At 36.6% G+C, this 26,116-nt stretch overlaps 2 protein-coding genes across 2 annotated transcripts in view; one reads left to right on the top strand and one right to left on the bottom strand.

Annotated features, from left to right (window-relative positions):
• LOC145262422 (dual specificity protein phosphatase 3-like) overlaps positions 1-11,205 on the bottom strand; it is a 77,308-nt gene extending 66,103 nt beyond the window's left edge. Inside the window, exon 1 of the mRNA XM_080119816.1 lies at positions 11,087-11,205. The gene's annotated coding sequence lies outside the window, so the exon portion shown is untranslated. The remainder of the gene's footprint in view (positions 1-11,086) is intronic.
• Positions 11,206-22,843: 11,638 nt separating this feature from the next.
• Positions 22,844-23,311, top strand: LOC145262438 (uncharacterized). The gene has a single exon (XM_080119817.1). It carries the CDS (start codon positions 22,844-22,846, stop codon positions 23,309-23,311), a length of 468 nt encoding a protein of 155 aa, XP_079975943.1.
• Positions 23,312-26,116: the final 2,805 nt, after the last annotated feature.

Here is a 26,116-nt window from a genome sequence, read left to right on the forward strand (position 1 = left end):
CCCAAAAGAACACAACAAAGAACAAATTCTAGCATACGTCTCTACACATAACACAAACAACCCAGAACTATTCACACAGATAACAAAAAACCTCCTCAATCAGAACGACAAACTAAACAACATACTTAAAACAACAAAAATAATAAAAAGCAAACGCCAACCCAAAAACTTAAAACACATCCTAACTTCCTCAAAACTCGTCCCACATACTACAAAAAGAGTTACAAAATGCAACAAACCGCGATGTGGAGTATGTGACATAATAATAGAAGGTAACACATACACATTCAAAAACCCAGCACAAACATTCAAAATAAAAAAGGATCTAAATTGCACCTCCAGAAATGTAGTATATGCACTAAGATGCACAACATGCAACAAATCCTACATAGGCGCCACCAAAAATTTCAGCAATAGAGTGGCCTTACATAAGAGCAACATCAAAATTGCAGATAACAGACACCTCTATGTTTCAAAACACGTACACACATGCAGTAGAAACAGCTTCAAAATAATGCCAATCTTCCAAACAGACAATTATTTTTATTTACTTACACAGGAAAAAAACTTCATCACCAGATTCACTCCTGAACTAAACAGAACCTAATACCATCACACAAAAACATGAAATGCAAGGTACACTCGCATGGACACCCATACACATACACATATACACACCCACACATAAATCAGAACCGACACATTAAAACACACACACGTGCGCGCATACAACCACACACAGACATAACACCCCTATCTCTAATACAACACACTGAACAATACCAACCCTACTTAACCTCGAAACCAACAACACTAGGAGACACCTAGAACCATAGTATAATATCTGTTCCAACACCTCGCTCCCTCCTCAGTCAGGGGAGGAGAACCCCCTCATGACTGAAACGACTATCATCCCTTCTATCATCCCCCTCCCATACCTACACCCCCTCCAATGCCCCCCCTCTGGGGAACAAAATCTTCCCCACACTAGGAACCGATCCTGGGTCTGGCCATACCCACATGGGGAGACATATAAATAGAAACAATAAAAATCCCCTATTATAAATACACCCCTCTTTCTAAACAAACATAATATAAGACTAAAACGAAAAATCACAATACTAAAATCCAAGAATCCAAAAAATAAATATCAAAATAGAATGAAAGCACCCCTACCCTCACTTCAGAAGAGCCAGTCCCCCCCTCCCCACACATACACATTAGTAACGGACCACAGCCGCCTTCCTAAGGAAGCAAATAACCCCAAAATACTATAAAACAATATACACATTCCCAAACCAATAAAAGCAAACACGCACTAGCACACACACGCGCACACACACACACACATAAACACACACGCACACACACACACACCCTACCCCACCCTAAAGGAAAAGAAAAAAACTTTAGCAGAAAGAGATAGCGACCACAGCGAGGTCAAAGTCTCCCTGGACAAGTCAAAAAAAAAAAAAAAAAAAAGCAATAAAAATTCAGCATACCAATGAATAATAAATACTTACAAGCCTCCACCCCTTGGAAAAACTTCAAATTAACTAAGAAAATCGCCATTTTTACACATTTGAAAATAATTTCTGTCGAGGACGCATCACAGACCGTCTGAAACGCGCGTAAACGATTTCAATGACTTAAAAATATTATTACAATGATCCAAACATAATTCTCAATGAAAAACCAAAACACGGAATAATAAAATAATGTTAAAAAATACTCATTGTTGGTGACTACTCCCTTATTTTAATATACATCTTTCTTTCGTTGGAATTTATTAACCCATTTTATATATATATATATATATATATATATATATATATATATATATAATTTTTATTTCGTTTTCACCCCAAACAAGGCACAGTGCCCCTTTGATGTAGGGGACTACTATTGGGATCATAAGTTGCAGGGATACTTTGTAGGGAGTTGAGCAGTGAGATGTCCATTCACATTACACTTGAGCATCTGCAGGTCATTGCAGTTGGGAAAGCAGGAACCTGTAAGGGAGTTCCAAAATCTAGCAGTTCAGTAGAAGAATGAAGTAGAAGGCTTTCTTACATCTAGGCATCTCTACTGTGTAGGGGTGGGATTTTGCTGCTTGTCGGGTTTGTCGGGGGTATTTATGTTGAAGGGGTACAAGGGCTTGTAGTTCGTCGAAGTATTCACCATTAGGCAGAAGGATGTAACATCTTTAAAAACAATTGAACCACACCTTAACAAGCTTATTTCACCATCAAATTGATAATTTTTTTTTTATATAATGCTTGGGAACACTATTAATTTGAAGGGTGAGGGCTGGTAGGTGATTAAATTTTTTTTTTTTTTACAGCTTAAATAGGTGAAAAGCAAGAAAATAGCAGAATTCAAGATTTGCGAAATCTATCCAAAATATTCAAAATTAATTTGTGTCATATTTAGTCTTAGTTAATTTTTCTAGTTAAATGAAGACAACATGCAGGTAATATTGGATAATTTTTTATGAATTTTGGCTAATTTTCACCATTTTTTGAACCCACCCCAACATGAATTTAATACCATTTGCATTGCAATTATAAATTATGAAATAACTGTTAATAAATGGTTCAAATACATTATTTTCATCTGTTTTTCAGGAATTTTTCTTCAAATCATTTTTATGTTATATGGTTAAACTAAACAGTCAAACATTTATTCATTTATATAGTAACATAAGCTAACCCTTAGGCCGAACCTTGTGATTTATACTGATTAACTATGACTATCGTTCAACTTTCTAGACATATTTTTTATTGGTAGACTTTGAATTTGTTAGAATAATTTGCGTTTTTTTTTTTTTTTCTTTACTCCAGGAAAGAATCTGTGAAGAGAGCGCTTCATTTGACCTCAATTCCACCGATCTTGCCCTTGTTATTGAAATCCAAATGTGACAACAGTACTCCATACATGGGTGAATGGTGGCCTTGTAGAGATACAGGATATTTTCAGGCATAAGTAGCTTTCTAGCACGGTAGAGAGAGCCAACCTTCTTCACAGCAGCCTTGGCAATCCTCTCAATGTATCTGTCCAACTCATTTTCCCTGTGAACATTAAGCCGAGGAGTTTGAAGGAAGTACTTTCAGGTAATGTATCTTTAGTCATAACTATTGGTGGTTGAGAATGTTTCTTGTAATTATTGAAGGAAACAAGCTTAGTCTTGGCTGCATTGAATGTGACTATCAATTTTTGTCCCCATTCCACTACAGATTAGAGGTCTTCCTCTAGTGTTCTGCCATTTCCTTAGATATATGTTCATTTGTTTTCCCCTCGTGTCTGTTATAGAGCATGGTGTCATCAGCAAATATACCCATCTCAAAAACAATTTTATCAGAGAGGTCATTTATGAATATTAGCAATAATAAAGGTCCAAGGACAGACCCCTGAGGTACATCCGCATTTATATCATAGTTTAGATGTACAACCGTCGAGGACAGCCTGGATTCTTCTCTTATTTAAAAAGAATTTAATTATGTTAAGTATTCTTTCAGTAATATCATATGATCTGATTTTCCTGAGAAGACCATCGTGTCATACCCTCTCAAAAGCCTTAGATATATCTATGGCTACTGCTCTACCCTCACCTGTTTTGTCCAATGTATGGTATATATGTTCAGAGATTACAGTTAGGATATCTGTTGTAGAGCAGGCTTGTCTAAATTCATATTGTTTGTCAGTCAGAAGTTTAGCAGCTGTAAGGTGATGGACTAGAGCTTGGTTAATTATGGGCTCAAACATTTTAGCGAAAAGTGGGAGAAGTCTAATGGGGTGATAATTTAATGGGGCAGTTCTTTCCACAGAATTTTTGTAAACTGCAACCATAGAAGCAGTTTTCCAGCAGTTAGGAAAGCAACATTCATTAAAGCATTTGTTGTATAGTTTGGAGAGGACTGGAGCAATCTTAGCAGAGAATTTTTTTAATAGCACGGCCGGGATGAGATCAGGTTCACATGCTTTTGAGGTGTCTAGGTTTTTTATATCATATATATATATATATATATATATACATAAATATATATATATATGGAGAGATGAAAAACGAACAAATCAAGATACATGTTCATCAACGTTTCGCCTTTATTTTTAAATTTCCTCAGGATGATTAAATCTTCAATTTAATAAAATAAAATACCAGTGCAATGTATTTTCTTTAATTTAATCATCCTGAAAAAGTCTTGAAATAAAGACAAAGCGTTGATGAATATATACCTTAGTTTGTTCCTTTTGCATTTCTACATCTTGTTGGAATATTCTTTCCTTTATTCTCATCATATATATATAGGAATAATATGTTGTAATAAATAGTGATATTTACATCTAGAAACAAAATAGGTTTAAGACTCTTAAAATATTTTACTAGAATTGTCCACAAGAACCTGTGGCACAATGGTAAAATTACACTCCTGCAGGTTGATGGCTTACTCCTCAGTATAGGTAACTCAAAAGTTTCATACCATCAATATCTGCAACAGAAAGATGAAATTTTCAGGTCATGAATACATAAGTTCAGTCATCATGACAATGTAATTTGTGATCCGTTTGGATCCATTTGGGCAGAATAAAAAAATACCAGGCATTACTTTTGGAACATCTCTTGTATATTTATTAGAACATATATAAACACCGTAGGCTGTCCAGCATTGCCTGGTCGAAAAAAATGCTTAAATATGATATTTTAATTTATGCAGATTTTATAATCATTATTGTAGAGCCAATTCTCTATTGATTATTATATTGTACCCAGTAAATAGTAGTGATTTCAAAAGTTTTTAAAAAAAATATGATTTGGGTTCTATCAGCTTAAATCAAAACCAAAACATTTAGCTCTCCAGTAGTATTCGCTATCATATAACCTAAGGACGGATGGATATCAAAACTTTGCAGTTTAACATATAAATATATATTTACGCATGTGTAGAACAGCATTTTAACTTAACTTGTTTGAATTTTGACCCCTTAGCAGCTATTTTTACTGGCAAGAAAACAAATCGAATTTGTTCCACAAGTCCAAACCCCCTTGTCGAAATTATTATAATCATTTCCAATGAAAATCACTTCAATGTATAAAAACGTTACTAATAGAAAGACAAAGAAAAGCAGCAAAAAAATAAACAAAAAAAAAACAATGAGAAGAGAAAAGACTTGGTGGATAGAAGCAAACAAACAATTCATTAGAAAAGAAAAAAACAGAAAAGAGCCAAAAAAAAAGTTCACTAGCTGTCTGCTGCTAAAATTTTGCTTTCAGCTACAAAGAAAGTCCTTTGTGTGGTAACAATTATGAAAGATAGAAAGAAAGAAATAAAGATGGGTTGGGGAGGCTTTTCTTTTTTTTCACTACTTACTGCTATATGAGATTTCGACCAACTGAGTTTTTTTTTAGAAGGCCGTAATACTTTTAGATAATTCGAAAACAGTTTGTTCTCTTTGTTTGCAATTTAAGCTTACATTCTGTAATGTCGTCTTTTTTTAAATAAAAGTCCTCTCAAGAAGATTAGTTGAAATATCTCCAGACAAAAATAACTTATCTGAAATAATGTTGCGAGAGTATTCTTTTGTAGCGAGCAATTTATTTCCTCATATTTCTGAAGGAATAACCTGTAAAAAATACAGTTCTTCATATTTTAACATTCTCTGAAGTAACTACAAGTCCAGAAAAAAACTTCCTGGTTTCTTTTTTGAGTCTGGTCAAAATAAAAATCTTTTCTTTTGACTTAGAAAAACTTCAGCTTGAGACATGTCCATTTTCATTTTTCCTAAGAAAAAATATAAACACTTTTTACTTCAATCTTTCCTTGTGAGAATATTTCCCACATGTGTCTTCTCTCATCCAGGCTGGTACTTTTCTGACATAACTATCTGCCAAGTCCTTGACGGATTTCTTAGATTTACTTAAAGTAGATTTCTCTCATCGAGATATGAATTCATCAGGTAACTTAGATGCAATCACTTCAGCATTATAAACTTTGCCAGGCTACTTAGATGAGTTCACTTCAACATTTTAACATCCAGTTTAAACGGAGAAAAGAAAGCATGTCATCACATTTCGAGTGTCCATTCCGAACTGCCAACTTCAGCTTGAATTTTATTACAAAACACGTGAATGCGCAGATCAATCAGCACGCAAAAATTAGTACCCCTGACCAACAACATCAGCAGCAGTACAGCAAACTCAAGAGAAAGGAAGAAGAGGGAAAAAAAGAGAAGAGGAGGAGAAAAAAAGAGGAAGAAGAAATATACGCCCCCCCCCCGAAATTTCTACACCCTATAAATCAAGTTCCCTATACTGACATGGAAAACTGACAGTTCCAAGACATCGAATTCAGTTACCTCTGTATGAGGTGAGTTTCACATGCGGGCGGGGTCGCAGAGTGGAGAGGATTTTTAATGATGTTCCATACATCTATTGGAAAGTTCTCAGGGGGAATGTGTTGGTAGATACCCCAAAATTGATTTTCATGTGGAGGGTGTGATGTGTTCTACATTTCAGGTGAGGTGGCTTGATATTCGGTATTGTGTAGGCTTCGTCTCTAGGTTCCCTGGTTATACCATCCATGCATTTAGCACTGATAGTTATAGACTTGCTCCTGTATCTGCTTTTCTTTCTGTTTTCCCTTGCAGCACCTCGTCAATCTTCATTTACGGCAGTAAGGGCTTGATATTCGGTTAGTACATTGATTATACTGTAGCCTTTTGTTTTGCTATAGAGCTTGTTCTGGAAAGTATCATATGGTATTGAAAATATAATATGTAATATAACCCTTATTTTTGAGTGGCTTTTGGGTCTTGATAAGTGTTGACACCTTCATGAAAAAAAAAATATGATAAGCTTTATAAGCTTCTCACTCAGCTCCTCATCTGTAAAGTCACATTTTTGTGCTAATGTCCTAGCTCGTGTGACAAAGTTGTCTGGTGATTCATTTGACTTCTGGCGGTACTGCATAAGGTGAAGTCTGTGGATCCTAAAATTTACAGTCAACGCAAGCTGGTTTTTGAAAAACTTCTATAGGTGCTCAGGTGATTTCTTCTGTTGATCCGTGAGGCCACTAGCATTTTTTTTATTGCATTTTCACCCCAGACAAGGCACAGTGCCACTTTGATGTAGGGGGCTACTATTTGGGATATAATTGCGGAAATACTATGTAGGGAGTTGAGCAGCAAGATATCTGTTTACATTGCACCTGTCAGTATAGTTGGGAAAGCAGGACACTCAAAAGGGAATTCCAAAGTCTAGTAGTTCTGGGGAAGAAACTATTGGAGTAGAAGGCTTTCTCACATCTGGGAATCTTCACTCTGTAGGAGTGGGCTTTGCTCCTTGCCGAGTTTGTCAGAAGTATTTACGTCAAGGGGATACAAGAGCATCCACCATTAAAATACTTGTAAAATAAGCAGAAGGATGCAATATTTCTTCGATGGGACAGGTCTTCCTCTAGGGTTTCCACCATTGCTTTAGATATGTGTTCGTTCATTTTCCCCACACGCCTGTTATAGAGTGGTGTCAAAGGAGATCGTTTATGAATATCAGGAATAGTAAAGGTCCAAAGATCGACCCTTGAAGTATACCTGCATTTATAGCATATTGTTTTAGTGAACCAAAAAATCTAAAAATAGCGCCTTGCTTCGTAATAAAATTTGATTTAGTACTTGTGCAGTTTAATCAAGACATTAAAAAATGAAAATAACGGAAAAAGGTTATATTGTACGTATCCGCTATGGAATGAAGTTCTCCGAAAAAAAATTTCACTTAATTTCATCAAGTAGTTTTTTTTTTTACAGCGAAAAAACTATTTGTTATGATACCGAGCAAAAGGTTCGATTTTTAGGAAGAAAGGCTAGTATTAAAGATGGGGAGGGAGTGTCGGCGCTTTAACAGGAGTTATCTCCCCGTGGTGTGTTCAAAAATTCCAAGATGGCTGACTTCAACGCGCTCTCATAAAAACGTGTTTTCCGCTATAAATAAATCAACAACAAAAAAAAAACTACTTGATCAAATTAAGTGAAATTTTTGTTCGGAAATCTTCAGCCCAAAACGGATACGTACAATATAACCTTTTTTCGATATTTTCATTTTTTAATGTCTTGATTAAACTGTACAAGTACCAAAACAAATTTTATTACGAAGCGAGGTGAGGCGGCCGAGGCGCTATTTTTAGATTTTTTGGTTCACTAAAATAAGAGGGAGACAACTCAATCAGAACTACCTAGCCTTCTAATGACTACAAATTATTGTTATAATCGATAAAAAAATAGTCCCAAAATTATATATGTCGATAGGTAACAATGCCGACTATCAACACCATTATTCTAGGTTCAATCCTTGTCTATGGAAAGGTGCTAGTGCTGCTGCTGCTAGTCTAACTTGATCAATTAATGTATTTTCTTTTCTTTTCTTTTCTTTTTTTTTTTTTTTTTGAATATGACCTTTTCATTCCGTTACAAGTACGTATATCATAAAGATTTTTCTGCGCTTCTGTTTTTGTTTTTAATCAAGTGTAATTATAAATAACCAAAGCACAAAGCATTAGCAAAAGCATTCCCAGTATTTTTATGGTGGGACATGTAATCGCACGAAAAAAAAAAAAAAAATCAATCTCATTTTTATTTTTGCATTGCATTTTTTACTTGCGTAGGAATAAAGAGTAACATTTGATTGACATTTTTATGATTAGATTATGCCAAAAAATTCCATAGAAGAAAACAAAGAATTGAATTGTTGAAGACATCTTTGAACGTAACTTGCTAAGTTTGAGAACACTATTATCGTCATCATCAACAACACTATCATCATCAATCGATCTTCCGAAATTGAATGACAGAATTTAACGTTCGTGGAATTTTTGGTAGCACTTGATGAAAGAAAAATGTCTCAAGAGAGCATTTGAGTCGAGGGGGGGGGGGTCTTTTATTAGATCATAATTTTAAATATGAATTAAGACAAAGGCAGTTGAGACAGGGTTTTCTTGAAAGTAAACAAAGCTTTTTAATAAACATTCCGTTTGAATACGCCCGTGTGTGAAAGAAAGAATCGGAAATCTAAGAAGAATACGAAAGAAAAATATGGAAACTACTATTACAATAAAACTACATTATTACAATAAAACTACATTATTTTCCACTGTATTAATAAAATTATCAGAAACAATATCTCATGTGGTTCTCGCCTAAATGTAACTGATAAATGCATAGTAGTTTTCCCCTATGAATAGAATATTTACTGAAATTGAAAATAAGGGAAAACCAAATCAAAATTTTAAAATCCTCCTCCTATTATTATTATTATTATTATTAATAATAATAATAATAATAATAATTATTTATTTTTGTAAATTTTCAAATCCTATTTAATTTTTTACTGAATTTCCACCTTAGCAATCACCTTTAAAATGACGACTTTTCTAGCTTTTCGGGTATGCTGAAAATTAATATCGCATTTAAATTTTCTGCAAACAAGTAGTTTTCCGAGTAAATAATGCAATTCCTTTTTGTTATCAGTGGCCCTGGTGCTGGTGGTGGTGGCGGCGGTCATTTTTGGCGAAAAATATGCGCGCTTATTAGTTTGTAAATTTTTAAATCCTATTAAATTATTATTTATTTATTTTTATAAAACATTACTATATTTTGAATTATTTTTTGTACTCCTCTTCCCCTAATCTGGACAACACCGGGAAAATAATAATTTGCTTCAGTAGTGCGACAGTGCGTTTTAATTTGATATTGATAATTTTTTTGGGGGGGGGGGTACAGATATGAGTCTAAAGAAATTTTTCTTTCGTTTTTAAAAGGAAATAATAACAAGTACTAATATATATATATATATATATATATATATATATATATATATATATATATATATATATTAATTGCGGCTTCCGTTCTTTGCGTCGTCTACCTCAGTTAAAACGGCACTTGCATGTAGTATTTTTTAAATGTCAAAATCATTATACATATATTCTTTTACAATGCACACTATTCTTTAAACACAATTTTTCAATTAATTTTAAAATATCTAAATTTACAAAATTCGACTTCGACCCTAATCATAAACATGAACACAATGAAATCAACTAAAAATAATGAAGCAATAAAACAAACAACAACAAAAGCATCTTTGTTTAAATCTTGCTATTATTAATTCAGCTGAAGGAGAATTAATTAAATGTAGTTCCATTAAAAATGTTGAATTTATAAAATATTTTATTTAATGAAAATTTGGAATCAAAATTTAAAAAGGGGGGGGTCCGTTCATTTGTTTTAAACAAAGTAACAACATCAAAGGAAAATGTTTACAAAAAAAAAAATGCGGGTTTCTTTGATAAGACAGGTGTGCGATGGGAAATTAATATTTTCTTTTGCTTTGGGAACACAAATGAACCATTACACTAAACTTTTGCTTTTAAACTTTAATTAAAACCAGAAATATTTTTTTTTTTAAATCAACAAATTTAAAGCTTTCAAAACCACTTTCGAATAACGCGCACACGTTTATAGTAAACAAGTCGGCCATATTAAAAGCAAAACAAATAAACAAAAAATTCCCGGCATCTGCTTAGTTTGTGATCGTTCAAAATTCGAAGATGATTTTAAGCTATCACCTAGAAAGTAATTTATGCTTTGAAATAAAAGCAAAAGTCATTCATTTTTGTTTATTATTATTTTTTTTTTAATTTGTCCTGCGAAGGAAAGGAAAGCGCCGCGCGCCGCGGCGAGCGCATATTTTCAAACGCGCTCCTGTCGTATTAAAGAACGGAAAAATTAATTATCGCACGTATAATTTATAATGCTGCTTGAACGATCGGCATTGATGTAACGAGATCTGGAAGAAAAATTTACTCTTAGACTAATCATAAAATTTACATAACCTGAAGAAAAAAAAAAAAAAAAAAAAAAATGATCCGACTGAAACCGTAAATGGCTGAAAAATACCCCCCCCCACACATACATTCAATTTAAAATCTAGATTACGAGAGTTTAAAATTTCCTTTGATTACTAAAAATTATGTAAAAATTACAAGACTATATAAGATATTCAAGACATTTCTTTTTTGTTCCTTTTTCTACTTACAACGATTCCGTTCACGTCTTATCGAATGGACTCCGAAAGAACGGCGTTTTCGGGAGAAATTTGGAGCGGTGCAGTGTGGTGGCTCATTTTCTTGATTTACCGTGAAATACATGTTTCAGTATTCACCGTCCAAGAATCATTTCAATAATCATTTTACAAAAACAGATACCTTTTCATAAATATCACATTTTTTTTGTATTATTGTAGACTAAAGGCAATCTAATTTTTTTAGGCGATAACGTGTGGACACTTTTGAAAAATTTAGCGGAAAAGAAAAGAAAACAAAAAATATTTTAGAATTTATGGTAGGGGAACAATTTAAATTCAGCCTAAAATAATTTCCCATTGCCGAGCCATTCTAACTTCTAACATTTAAAGGCAGTTAACAAAATCTTTATTTATTTATTTTTTTTTTTTTTCTATGAAAGGTAAATTCTGTGTTGTGTTGTGTTGGAGGAGGAGATATATTTTATATATGATTATTACTTGTAGTTCTATGACTAAAACTTAGGCTTAGTGGAAAAAAAAAAGAAATGGTTAATTGCCCTAAAATGCTAGAATAAGATCATTTTACGCTAAATTTATATGAAACTGATCCTCCACTCTAAATTCTAAATTGTTCTTTTTTTTTTTCGACTGTTTTTCATTGTGTTCACATGTAATTGCCTTAAAAAGATAAAATCTAATTTTTTGTGGGAGGGGATTTAGCTGAGGTTGTTGGTGTACAAATGACCTTTTTATAATCTTATTATTTACCACTTAATTTACACACACACACACACACACACACACACACACACACATATATACTTTCAATTTGTCTTTACATAAGCAGTAATGTGTTGCTACACAGTCATGAGCATGTTTCGGTCTTTTAGTTTTTAGCCACTAGAGACCTCTTCAGGCAACAACGCTTATATTCAAAAGCGGAATTCTTAATGAAAAACGAAAATTAACTTTCAGCAAAAAAAAGGGGTAATTTTTCTATTGCTGAGCCATTCTAACTTCTAACATTTTAAGGCAATTTATTAATTGCCTTAAAATGTTAGAAGTTAGAATGGCTCGGCAATAGAAAAATTACCCCTTTTTTTCTGCTATGAAAGGTAAATTCAGTGTTTTGTTATTGTGTTGGGGGGGGGGGAGATTTTGTAAAAAAAACAAAAAAACAAAAAAAACAAACAAAGAAAACCTTCTTTTGCTGAAAGTTAATTTTCGTTTTTCATTAAGAATTCCGCTTTTGAATTTAAGCGTTGTTACCTGAAGAGGTCTCTAGTTACTAAATACTAGAAGACCGAAACATACTCATGACTGTGTAGCAACACATTACTGCTAATGTAAAGACAAATTGAAAATGTAACTTGATCTACTTCCGTATTGAGCACTCTTGTATTAACCTCGTTATATTTCACTGGTTACCTTACCTCTGGAAAATAGCAACCTCAAATTATATGTGTGTGTGCGTGTGTGTGTGTGTATAAAGGTAGAAAAACAAGGTGAAATCATACCCTTTGGTTCTATGCGGAAAGATATAAATGAGATTCTGTTTTTTTTAATACAACTACATCCAGGAAAAATTAAAATATATAAAATACATCTTATTCTTAAGTGAAGGTTCACTTTACTAAGTAAATGTAAAATGATCACTCACTTCTTGACCACATAGCCTATGAACGAACAAGTTTATGGTAGCCATTTTTGGGATCAAAAAATAGTTACTCGTTCGGCAATACACTATCATAAAACAGGGTGATCATTTTATAGTAAAGTGAAACCCCACTCGAAAATATTTTATTTACTTTTCATAACATTTCTAGAGTGTTGACGGGTAATCACACAAAAAAAATATAAATAAAAAATTTTAAATCGGCCAAGGAAAAACCACACTGAGTGTGATTTGAAAACAGTTGCCCTGCTGAACTGTGAGGACTGGAGAGTGACTTACTTAGAACTACTTCACTTGCGACACATGAAGCAGTCAAAATATGCCATTGTTTTCAATCTGAAGGCAGATCCAGTTAACAAATTTACCGAATTTCCATTGATTACTATATTGTCCAATTGACTACTGTACACTCTTTAGCCCTTATCCTCGAGTGGCCTCTGGGTCTTGATAAGTGGCGATGCCTATGTAAAAAAAAAAAAAAAAAGATCCATAGTGTCCCTCTAGTTTCATCCCATTGTAGTCAAATTTCTCTCAATTGTCTCTTTCTTCTTTTTCCATCAGAAGTTTAATGGACCACTTGGGAAAGCAATCCTATCTAGAGCCAATCTTAGAGTATGTCGAAGCCAGCCTAGCTATTGTTTATAGATTATTGATGATAGCACCTGCTGGTTAGTGTGATCTCTATCATTTTGGTTGGTAATTCAATCGTTCCATTTGATCTCTAGAATCTTTATAAGTTATTTAGAATCAAATGTGTCCAATTTCCTCTCCCTGCTGATTTTGAGATGCCAAATTTCACTTCCATTTTGAGATGCCAAATTTCACTTCCATATAGCAGTGTGGACAGACGACTTTGCTGTTATAAAATGTTAATTTAGATCTGAGAGTAATGTTTTTATTTATCCAGATCTTGCAGATCTGGTTAAATGCTGCAGAGGCCCTACCTATCCAGCTCTGCAACTCATACTGCCTTCTTGGAGAGTGAACTTGCAAAATATCTAAAAACGTATAATCCCCCAAATAAGGAAAAATTTATTTATTTATATATATATATATATATATATATATATATATATATATATATATAGAGAGAGAGAGAGAGAGAGAGAGAGAGAGCTATGTATTAAACAGCTGTCCTGTTTTTAAATCTCCGAAACAGCTACATGATAAACAGCTGATGATCCCCATTTTCTATTTACAAATTTTAGTTAAGGTGTTTTTTTTGTTTTTTTTACATGGGGGTCACCACTTATCAAGGCCCAAAGGCCACTCAGGGATAAGGGTTATTGCGTGTACAGTAATCAATGAGATAGTATTGTAGTAATCATTAGTATTGGGGGTTTTGATAGAATGTCTTACTTAAGGGGGCGGTTTGTCAGGAGTTTGTTTATGTTGGACTTGAAGACGTCCAAGTTGTAGTCAGGTGGGAAACAGCCAAGCTTCTTTAGAATATATATATATATATATATACATATATATATATATATATATATATATATATATATATGAGAGAGAGAGAGAGAGAGAGAGAGAGAGAGAGAGAGAGAGAGAGAGAGAGAGAAAATAAAAGACACAGGATTCCACAGTCATCCTCTGAAGTTTTTAACCTTCAGATTGGGATCAAAGTGTGGTATTTGTGTTCTCCTCAGTCAGAGAGGAAGAGATCCTTCTTAACTGAGGAATTTCAAATTTTTTCTTGTCTCATCTAAAGTGCACGTTTTTGAGCAGCTAGATTTTCTCCACATTAAAAGCCAATCTTGTGTCTAACTTTGCCTTTGTGTAGAGGCAAGAAAATAGGAAACAACCCCGAGACTAAAGTTTGAATTGTATTATTAGGTTATTAATTTCATTAAGTTTACTTGGACAACTGTGCCCGATACAGACAGTCAGTATGCAAGTCTCCTAGACTTACAACTTGCCCTGAGCTATGTTCATCCTCCATTCTGTCTTCACTGAGATCTTCCGACTACTCAGTAGTATCAGTTAAGATAAAAATAAAATGTAATAAGTCCTCAGACGTACCTCTTCATTGTACAGTATATCAATACTCTATGGCTGATTGGGATAGCTTCCATACATTTATATCAGATCTACCTCTGTGTTTCATGTTTAAAAAGAATGTGTCCTCTATAGTATCAGACCTGTCAGAATGGGTAATTGTAAGTATAGACCGCTTTTACCCTTCAAAAATTCTAGCAAAAATCTAACAGTCAGCCATGGTTCTCTCCAGAATGTACTGTTGCCATTGCGCACAGAAATCACTTTTTTCATTGCTTCCAACATAATAGATGTACTGAGACTACGGCCACTTTCAGGACTGCCAGAAACCACCATAAAAGAGTAATAAAGACAGAGTTGTATGCTCAGTCTGTCAAGTCCAAAGTAGCTGAGCAATGGCTTGGTTCCCACCAGTTTTGGCAAATAATAAACAAGGTTCTGAACAGAAACGTGTGCTCTATCACAACCATCATCAATCGACCTGAGGTTATCTCATCAGCATCAGACAAAGCCAAACTATTTGCCAAGAACTTTGCAGCTAATTCTACCCTATGCGATCAAGACCATCAACCCTCAAGTTTCCTTCTGTATTTGAAAACACGCTATGTGACATACAAATACCTGTGTGTGTGATGTTATCAAGTTAATCAAAAACTTGGATTCCAGGAAAACAAATGGCCCTGATGGCATTTCAATTATAGTGCTGAAAAAGCTTCAACCAGAACTAGCTCCTATACTTACAAAGCTGTTTAAGCATTGTCTTAATGAAAATTGCTTCCCAACACCCTAGAAAACCTCATTAGTATACCCCGTATTTAGTATACCTCGTATTTAAAAATTCAGATGATCCGTCATCTCTGTCTCAGTACAGACCAATAAGTCTCCTGTGCGTCATGAGTAAGTTGTTGGAATCTGTGTTAAATAGAGAAATAGTCAAACACCTCACTTTCTTAGTGGCATGCAATATGGTTTCCGTTCTACTAGATCTACAGCAGATGTGCTAACGATTACAGGATTAGTGAATCTCTTAATGGAGGCTTACTTTTTAGGGCAATTGCTCAACATATCAAAAGCCTTATTAAATAATTTTTCTCTGATATGTTCATAAGAGTAGTGGTTGATGGGCAGAAATCAGAAATCACAGTATTAATGCTGGAGTCCCTCAGGGGTCTATCCTGGGCCCAACTCTCTTCCTGATCAACATCAATGACCTCCCAAATCACATTCTAAGATCATTCATAGACATTTATGCTGATGACACTACCATCTATGGCAACACTTCAAAGGCTATAAATATCCAAATTCTCTCTGATTCTGTCTCTGCTGATTGTAAGCATGTGGTACAACGGGGAAAGAGGTGGCTGGTTAATTTCAATGCATCTAAAACCAAGCTTCTATCTTTACATCATCAATGCTTTGATCCCTGTTTGACATCAATTGAAATGAATGGCTCTCGTCTTAACAAGCTTTTGGGTCTGACCTTTACTCCTGATCTGAAATGGAACATGCACATCAAATCTGTTGCCTAGGTCACTGGGAAAATGTTGGGCTTATTCTACCGCTCCAGTAGATATTTCACTTCTGATGCAATTCTCTACCTGTATAAGAGCCAAGTACATCCAAGGATGGAGTACTGTTGCCACATATGGGCAAGAGATGCTAGAAAATCTTGATCCTGCCTTGATAGAGTTCAAAATAGACTTTGTAGCCTAGTGGGAAATGCCCTTTTCTGTTCCCTGCAACTTTTTTTCTACAGAAGATACGTTGCAAGCCTGTCTCTGCTTTATCATTATTTTCATGGCAAGTGCTTACCTGAGCTCCAATCTATGATCTTCCCTTGCCAAACTTTCGCAAAAAAACGCTCATCTAGCTGAAACGACTATCAATAATTTCCCAAACTCTTTATCTGTGCCTAAACCTAAATGTACATTCCATGAACAAAGTTTCTTTCTTAGAATTGCACACCTTTAGAACTCTCTTCCATTTCCTTGCTTTCCAGCTGACTACAATATGGTCGTTTTCATATCCAACATAAAAAAGTTCTTGATGAGCCATCCCCTTAAGTAATTCAATTTACCAAATTTCCCCTACCAACAATTGACTACCGTACACTCATCAACCCTTATCCTTGAGTGGCCTCCAGGCCTTAATAAGTGGTAACTCCTTTGTACAAAAAAAAACATTCTGTTGTCAGCGATTTAGTGCAATTATTTGTCCATGCTTTAAAAAATAAAAATCTTATCTTTATTCAGATTTTATATTTGATCTGATCTACAGTTTTTGCTTCAGTTACTAATATCATAGAGAGAGAGAGAGAGAGAGAGAGAGAGAGAGAGAGAGAGAGAGAGAGGGAGGAATTACCCCTCTCTAGTATAAAGTTCTCTTCCTGTAACCTTTTACACCATAAAGAAATAAGGAAGAAATACAATTTAAGTCTTTTTTTTTTAAGGATTACACTGATAGCTTCACATGTATCAGCACTTTGACTTGCAAATAAGCGCCTGATAAAAAAGAATTAATGAAAGTATGTCCTGATTATAAATAATTTAAAAAAAACAACATCTTTCCAAAACAGAAACTTCACTATTCTCCTGCACTATTTAAGTCACATTTTTTTAGTTATGTATTTCCATAGTTATTGTTCCAATGTGTGATGGCAGCAGAGGATAGCCTCTTTTCTGGGTTAGATTCTGTGATAAAACAACCTTTGACATCTATAGAGACGTGTTGTCAAACTTTCATGGCAAGTGCTCGACTGAGCTTCAATCTATGGTACCCCCCCCTCGTCAAACTTTCGCAAGAAACACTCGTCTAGCTGAAAACACTATCAATAATTCCCCCCACTCTTTATCTGTGCCTAAACCTAAATGTAGATTCCATGAACAAAGTTTCTTTCTTAGAAGTGCATGCCTGTGGAATTGTCTTCCGTTTTCCTGCTTTCCAGCTGACTACAATTTGATTGTCTTCAAGTCCAACGTAAACAAGTTCTTGATGAGCCGTTCCACTTAAGTTAACAAATTAACCGAATTTCCATTACTAACGATTATTATATTGTCCAATTGACTACTGTACACTCTTAACCCTTATCCTCGAGTGGTCTCGAATGATGAGCCATCCCCTTAAGTAATTCAATTTACCAAATGTCCACTACTAACGACTGACTACTGTACACTCATTAACCCTTATCCTTGAATGGCATCCAGGCCTTGATAAGTGGTAACTCCTTTGTAAGTTGTTATGCCTATGTAAAAAAAAACTCAAAAAATTACTATTCAGCCTAGTTTGCACAACACACTTAAGTTCGAGACATATGCAGTGATCGCCTCTTATTTCAAGCAGTTACATGTGTTGTGTAGCGGGTACATATTGGAGACATTTATAACAGGGACTCAATACAGAAGATGATATGATTATTTATATAGATTACACACATGATGACTACTGTGATGATTCTTGGGGACTTCATATTATTAATACAGAGCTGGGACATTTATGCAACAGTTCTTGTTAACACATTAGAGGAGAGGACACATTACTTTGAAGGAGGAATTATACAAAGCTCATTTAAGATGATGATAATCAAAACACATTTACCTTTCGGTTGTAACAACGACACGAAGACAAACAGTTACAAAATATTAGACGATTTCTTTATTCATCAGCCGGATGATTGATGATGTCAGAATTTCAAGCCTTTTCGACTACATGGTTTCTCTTCTACCTTTCGTCTCTAAGGGCATCAGCTCCCAGTCTGACTCTCTCGCTGGCTGTGTATGTGACTCTCTCGCTCTCTCTCTCTCTGGCTGTGTGTGTGACTCTCTCTTATATGACTTCGAACCCTCGTCTCAATATATTGAGAATCTACTTTGTTTATGATGTCAGAAGTGTGCTGTTGACCAACGTGACTAAATTTCGCGTGGATTTTACATATATCTGTCCAAACACACTTTCGGCAAATAAAAATTCCCAATTTTAATTGTTCAATATCTAACCTTTTTTTAATCATTATCTATAAACTCGCATTGTCCATTCTTTTAACTGGCATATTTAATATCCAGTTATTTCTAAAAGAATGAACAATCGCTATTTTTCTGATATAAATAATATTCAGTTATTTCTAAAAGAATTAACAATGGACTGCATTCCTAGGATTTCCACTTGCCTACAGGGTTCGATTTTAGCTTTTTCCTAATATCATTTTCACTTTTAGAGTCTGCCTTCTTACTTACATGAGAAGACAGCCCTTCTTATGTAGCACATGTTTCAGCCCATAGGTGGCAATATCAACTTCCTTTCTTCATTTCTCTCTCGCTCTCTTACACCTAAAATGCCAAGCTCTACAGACATGTTAAAAACTCATTCCTCCTGACTTTCATGCAAGTATGTCTTGTACTTGTTGCCCGTAATAAATTCACACAGTTTGTATGTTACGCAGTTAGTGAGCGTTGTTTCTTTATTTGTTGTTCATCTGTAAATGTTACTTTTCTGACGTGATGGTCAATAGTCAACGACTCCACTACACACCAAATTATTTTCTTTAACTCTGGATTTAAAATAATACTAGCAGGGAGGCCCGAAGTCGTCCAGGATTTGATGAGGATCAACAAATACTTCACCCTTCCATACTCTAATTGTCATCGAAATTGGTGAAAGCACTCATTTTTTAATCAAATCGATTGATTCCCTGTTCTAGTCGGGGACCCCCACTCACACAGTGTACTAGGAGGAAGCTTCACATAACCACTTCACAGTGACTTAGTCCACAATACATGAGAGTTTACATTGCACTGTAGAGAATATGATAATTTTATAAAATTATTTTTGTATAATGGCTTGAATTAAATTTTCAAATGAAAAAGTAAAGTTTCATGGTTCAATTGTGCTCTAAAAAGAAATTTTGAATGCGCTCATGTCTTGTAAAAGAATCTGCAGTCGATTTTATATGCTAAACCTTTCTCTGAGACAGTAATAAAACTTTGCAAATGCACTTATGATTTCAGGCTGTATATAAGTGTTAACTTTGATCAAAATGAGATTTTCTTTCTTTAATCAGATTTTTGTTTGATTATCGATACTTATCAGAAGCATTCCGATACAAAACCTACACTCCCAGCCACATCAAGTGCATTCGCGTGAAATTTCAAAAAATCGTTTTTGAGTCCATAGGGAACAAGCTCACACGCATTGTATAACAGTTCCTTTTATATAATGATAGATAGATAGATAGATAGATAGATAGATAGATAGATTTGTTTTCTTGTAACATTTCACATAAAATTCTTTCATAGCTAATTAATTTTTTGCTGAAAAATAATATGTAACAATGGGAGAAATAGGAACACATCACTTCATTTTGGAGTCAAATCAGCAGTCAGCTGAGTTGTCAGTAGCAGGTGAAAGCTGTCCAAAGTGATCAAAGGCACATCAGCTGGTAAGGTTTTAATCTATAGTTTAGGATGTACTTGGTATTTTGTTGTTTACCTCAAAACAATACTCCAGGGAAAGAGATTTGGTTCCAATGAAGAAGTGATATCAGAAGCTGAGCATATTTTGAATTCAAAAACAAATCGTTCTACCCAAAAAATATCACATTGTTGGAGAAACATTGGAATCAGTGTATCGCCCGAGAAGGAGACTAGGTTGATAACTAAAACTGAATTTTGCCCAAAAGTTTTTTATATTAGGTCCAAAAGAGCCATGTATTGATTTCAACATCTCCTAAGATGTCCAATTACTTTTATTTAAAACCGTTTTTTTTCTTCATGACATTCTTTTATTGAATTATCTTCCAAAAATGCTAAATATTTTACCCCCCCCCCCCCGTAAAAGTTGATTTTTAATTTTTGGATAAACTATGAGTGTGATAGTAAAAAATAACAAAATGTCTTTTTATATCCATATAAAACCCAACTTAAAATTGTAACATAATGAATATGAGTGCGTGGGTAGATATCAGGGGCAGCAAAGGATGGATGGCTTATGGGGAGATAAGCAGCCATAGCAGCAGTAGCCGAAAAATGCACATATGCAAATTAGGGAGTTTGTGCAAGAAAAAAAAAATGAAAAAAAGAGGACAGTATGTGCTCGGGAGAGAAAGAAAGTCAACATCAAAGAAAATGGACGTGCAAATGCGAAGGCGAGAAATGGTTAGCTGCGGCTGGTGTGAGGTTGGATAAGAAAAGTGAACACTAGGCGAGATGGATGATGGTGAGAGACTTTTAAGTGGTGCCAAAAGTAACGGGAAGAAAAAAACGTTTTGTTAAAAAAAAAAAAATGCTGACTCGAACTTTATTTATTTATTTTCTGTTTTATTTTCTGATTTACTAAAATAAAGAGTACAGCAATGTTACAAAAATCACAAAATGTCTTTTTATATCCCAATAAAACCCAACTTAGAGTAAAAAATTTTTTTATTAACACTGGTTTGGAATTTTCCAATTTCAGAGGGGTGGGGGAGAACATGTTGAAGTGGATATTTTCGATTTAGCCAATACTAAATTGATTTTAATGTAAATACGTTCAGCATGGCATAAATAAAATTTAAAAAATACAGTTTTTGAGCATATGATCTTTCCAAAAATATTACATGCGTCGGGAAATAACACCATTACCTCCCCCCCTTTTGTTATCCTTCAATCTAAACAGTCGGGGGTTCTGGATCTTGCTTGGATCTCTATCACCAAACAGGCCCTTCAGTGGCTCGTGATCCGTCACCACTGTGAGATTAGGGCAACCCATACCAAACACACAGCATTTTTCTAACGCCCATGCGATTGCTGCTGCTTCGCCTTCTATCGGCGCGTACCTGCGCTCTGCGTCAGTGCAAAATCTGCTACCAGCGAATACCAAGTGCCAACCTTCTGGGCAGCACACGGGGGCCTTTTCCATGGTGCACGAACAGTGTTTCTGAAGGAGCAGGAAGCCCATTCCTTCTTTGCTCCAATCAGGGGCTAGGCAAGCGGTTCAGGGTTGGTTGCCGGTGACGTTCAGTGTGGGGGGACACACAACCAAACAAGTTCTCTACATTTGTGAAAGCATAAAACAGCTTTATTTCAGCAAGGCGGCCTGCATTGATGTTGGGATATTACATAAGGAATTCCCAAACCCATCGATGGCTATGCAGTCGTTAGAAGTCGAAAATAAAGTGCAGGATACAGAAAACAGGGTCAAACCCCTACCGACACGTCTAGACAATCTCCCTTTCCCTACCACTGAAGCCAACATCGGCAAATTAAAAGACTGGCTGTTAGAATGTTTTGCGGACACTGCATTCAAGAACGACGGGGTATTTCTCTCCATGACTGGACCTCCAGCACACATTCACCTGAAGGAAGGGGCTATTCTAAAAGCCAGACATAACCCAATCCCGGTGCCTTACCATTTGAAAGAACAGGTCAAGCAAGACCTCTGGAACGACGTGGGGAGGGGCATCATTGCTCCAGTGCCCGTCGGCACACGACTAACTGGTGCAGTACCATGGTGATCACTGTGAAAAAGAATGGCAAGCCGAGACGAACCATCGACTATCAGTACCTTAACACAGTGCAAACGGGAAACACATCATACCGAATCACCCTTTCGATTGGCATCGCAGGTACCACCCAAGAAAAAAAACTGTATTGGACGCCATTGATGGATATCACTCAATCCTGTTGGACAAAGAATCTCAGCCACTGACAACTTTCATCACGGAATGGGGGAGGTTCATGTATCTCCGAACCCCCAGGGGTATCTAGCGTCTGGAGATGCCTACACACGTAGATTTGACAAAATAATTGAGGATATCCCGCGCAAAATAAGGATCGTCGACGACACTCTACTTTACGACTCGGATTTCAAGAAATCATTCCTACACACATTTGATTTCTTGCTACATTGTGCAAAGAATGGAATCGTCTTGAACAAAGACAAGTTTCAATTTTGCCAAGACGTTGTGCAATTTGGCGGCCTCCAAATTACACCCTCCGGGATAACCCCCCTTGGAGCCAATATGAGACGCAATATCCAACTTCCCAGTACCAAAAAACATCACTGATGCAAGATCCTGGTTTTGGCTTGTCAATCAGGTAGCCTGGGCATACTCGCTAGGACCAATAATGCTACCATTCCGCGATCTTGTGAAAAAGGACTCACATTTCACGTGGAACCAGGACCTTGAGAATGCATTCAAGCAGTCGAAACAAGCCATTGTCGACCTTGTTTGTAAGGGTGTCGCAACATTTGACAAGAATCGAACAACTTGCCTCGCCCCTGATTGGAGCAAAGAAGGAATGGGCTTCCTGCTCCTTCAGAAACACTGCTCGTGTACCATGGAAAAGGCCCCCGTGTGCTGCCCAGAAGGTTGGCACCTGGTATTCGCTGGTAGCAGATTTTGCACTGACGCAGAGCGCAGGTATGCGCCGATAGAAGGCGAAGCAGCAGCAATTGCATGGGCGTTAGAAAAATGCTGTGTGTTTGTTATGGGTTATCCTAATCTCATAGTGGTGACGGATCATGAGCCACTGAAGAGTCTGTTTGGTGATAGAGATCTAAGCAAGATCCAGAACCCCGACTGTTTAGATTGAAGGAAAAAACCCTGAGATACCACTTCAACATACAACATTGTCCTAGGAAATGGCATAGGGGGCCCGACGCTTTCTCTTGTAACCCAACGGCCGTGATGAACGCCCTCCTTGACGTATTTTCCTTCCAGCCTTCCAAATCAGACACTTCAGAATCCGAGAACCTGAATAGCATAGTTGAATCTACTTCTCTCATATCAACATTTGGGTACAATGACAACGTAGCGATCACATCACCAGGCACCATCAAGGCAGCAGGACGTCATGACCCACAGTACCAAAAGTTGATAAGTATGGTACAGCAAGGTTTTCCTGAAACACGAACTCTCACTTCACCCGAAGTCCGTGAGTACTGGGAAGTACGGCACCGCCTCAGTACCCATGATGACCTGGTGCTCTTAGACAGAAGAATAGTTGTTACAAAAGGTCAACGAAGAAATATACTGCGCGTCCTGCATTCAGCACATCAGGGCATAACTGGAATGAAAGCCCGAGCAAACGAATCCATATATTGGCCTGGAATGAATGCCTCCATCCGCAATACCAGGGAGAACTGCATGACTTGTACAAGGATCGCACCGAGCCAGCTCCGGGAACCAATTACATGTACACAGTCCCCAGAGTGGCCATTCCAGCAGATTGTCATGGATCTGTTCCACGTTGGTGACCACAGATACCTTGCTTGTGCTGACAGATTAACTGGCCGGCTTATCTTGTACCACCTAAGCCAAGGGCAGGCAACCGCCTCTCGGCTCATCTCAATCTGTCGGGAGATATTTCAAGCATATGGTTCCCCAGAAGAACTCAGCAGTGATGGTGGCCCGCCGTTCACATCCCTCCCATTCAAGCAGTTTCTAGAGAAATGGTCTGTAAAGCACAGGTTATCATCTGTGGCCTATCGACAATCCAATGGTGAAGCGGAGCTAGCTGTCAAAACAGCCAAGAAGGTTGTAGATGGAAACACAGGACCACAAGGGTCCTTAGATAACAACAAGGCTGCCAGGGCCATCCTACAATACAGAAATACCCCTATACAGGGTATCAGCCTGTCCCCAGCATAGCTTCTGCTCCACAGGTAACTTTGAGACTACCTCCCCTCTCACCCAACCCTTTACAAGCCACATCCGGAATGGATCGACGCGGCTCGAAAGCGCGAGATAACCCTGTCTCGGCGCAATACGCGGCTCATAGAGATGTATAACCGTACGGCCCATTCTCTCCGCCCACTACAAAGTGGGGACTTGATCGTACTACAAAGAAACAACCGTCTCTGGGACATCATTGGTCGGGTGATTGAAGCCCTCCCCAATCGGCAGTACCGTATCAGAGTTGATGGCTCTGGTAGAATAGCCTTGCGGAATCAGCGGTTCCTCAGAAAACTTGAGACTCCTACATCTCCAAAGCCCATCCCAAGCGCGCTACCAGGGGCCCCACCTCACATACCCCAAGTGACAGAGACAAACAGCCCTGTCGTACCAGACCCTCAATTTGACCTTCAGACACAGCAACCCGGCGGGAACATCACTCCAGAAGAAGTACCTGAACCTCCTAGACCAATGCCAGCCAAGTCGGCGCGGGCACTTGCGAGGCTATTCCCACATAATCAACCTGGCCGTGAGGAGCTCATTTCTCCTCGGAGGCCATTACTCCCATGTGATGGGGGAGGGGAGATGTAGAATCAAGAATCAAGAATGCGCTTACCTTCCCTCTCCACCATTATGGACCATTTAACTAATTTCAACATATTTATTCAGTAGCAATTATTGGTATGCTAATTGCCATTGGACCAGCCTACAATTAGTCAGGGATGGTGGATTGTTCTATTTTGAGGCGCCTGATTGGCTAAACATGCCAGGAGGGGCAGATGCCACTCTACAAATGCCAGCTGCTCTGGCATTCAGGGGTTTTACTGTTCTAGACTTCTGCCAGGAACTACACTCTGTCAATTATCGCATCCATTCAGCACAACATCTTCATTGGATTAGCTGGCTCACCCTAGCAATATTTCACAGAAACCTTGATCCACGTAGTTTCATTTTAAAAAAAGAAAATTAAATCTAATGATTAACCAAGATGTGATTATAGCAGTTTCCTTGAACTGCCAGCCTGTGGAACTTTTCCAATGGTCTGCTTTCAAGCTGACAACAACATGGTCATCTTTAAGTCCACTGTAAACAAGTTCTTATTGAACGTTCCCCTAAAATAATCACACAATATCTAATTTTCACCACTAATGTCTACTACGCCATTGTCTAAAGAACCACCCCACACTCATTATCCCTTATCCTCGAGTGGCCTTTGGGCCTTGATAACTAGTGACTCCCTGTTAAAAAAAAAAATCTTGCGACGCCATTTTGAAAACAGGTTAAATGAACACGAGAGAGAGAGAGAGAGAGCTCCCAGTAATTCAAACTTGTGAGATTTTAGAAAGCAATTTTTTAACATGGGGAGGAAGGGATATTGGAAAAACTGAAATTGGCTTAAAAATGTTTGGTGCTAATGCGCTATTTTCTAAATAGTATTTTCAATTTTAATTAAAGTTTTATATCTGTTTTTATTAAATTGTATGATTAAAGCAACGAATAGGTACTAAACACCCTCTCCTCCCCATGTCAATAATGGCTTTCTAAATAATGTTATTTAAGCACAGTTATAGAGTGGGGGATATCATATATAGTGGTTGTAGATAGTCGAGTGTTTTTTTTGAGAAAGTTTGGCAATGGGGAACGATAGATTGGAATTCAGTTGAGCATTTGCCATGAAAATAATGATAGAATTTCAATTAAAACAAATGTTATCTACTTACTT

Source organism: Euprymna scolopes, chromosome 3 (assembly GCF_053919585.1).
Source record: "Euprymna scolopes isolate OS-2025 chromosome 3, ASM5391958v1, whole genome shotgun sequence".
Lineage (NCBI taxonomy): Eukaryota > Metazoa > Mollusca > Cephalopoda > Sepiida > Sepiolidae > Euprymna > Euprymna scolopes.

What these genes read in the sequence shown, in the direction of transcription:
- LOC145262438 (XM_080119817.1), top strand. Translation starts at nt 22,844, where the DNA reads ATGCTACCATTCCGCGATCTTGTGAAAAAGGACTCACATTTCACGTGG.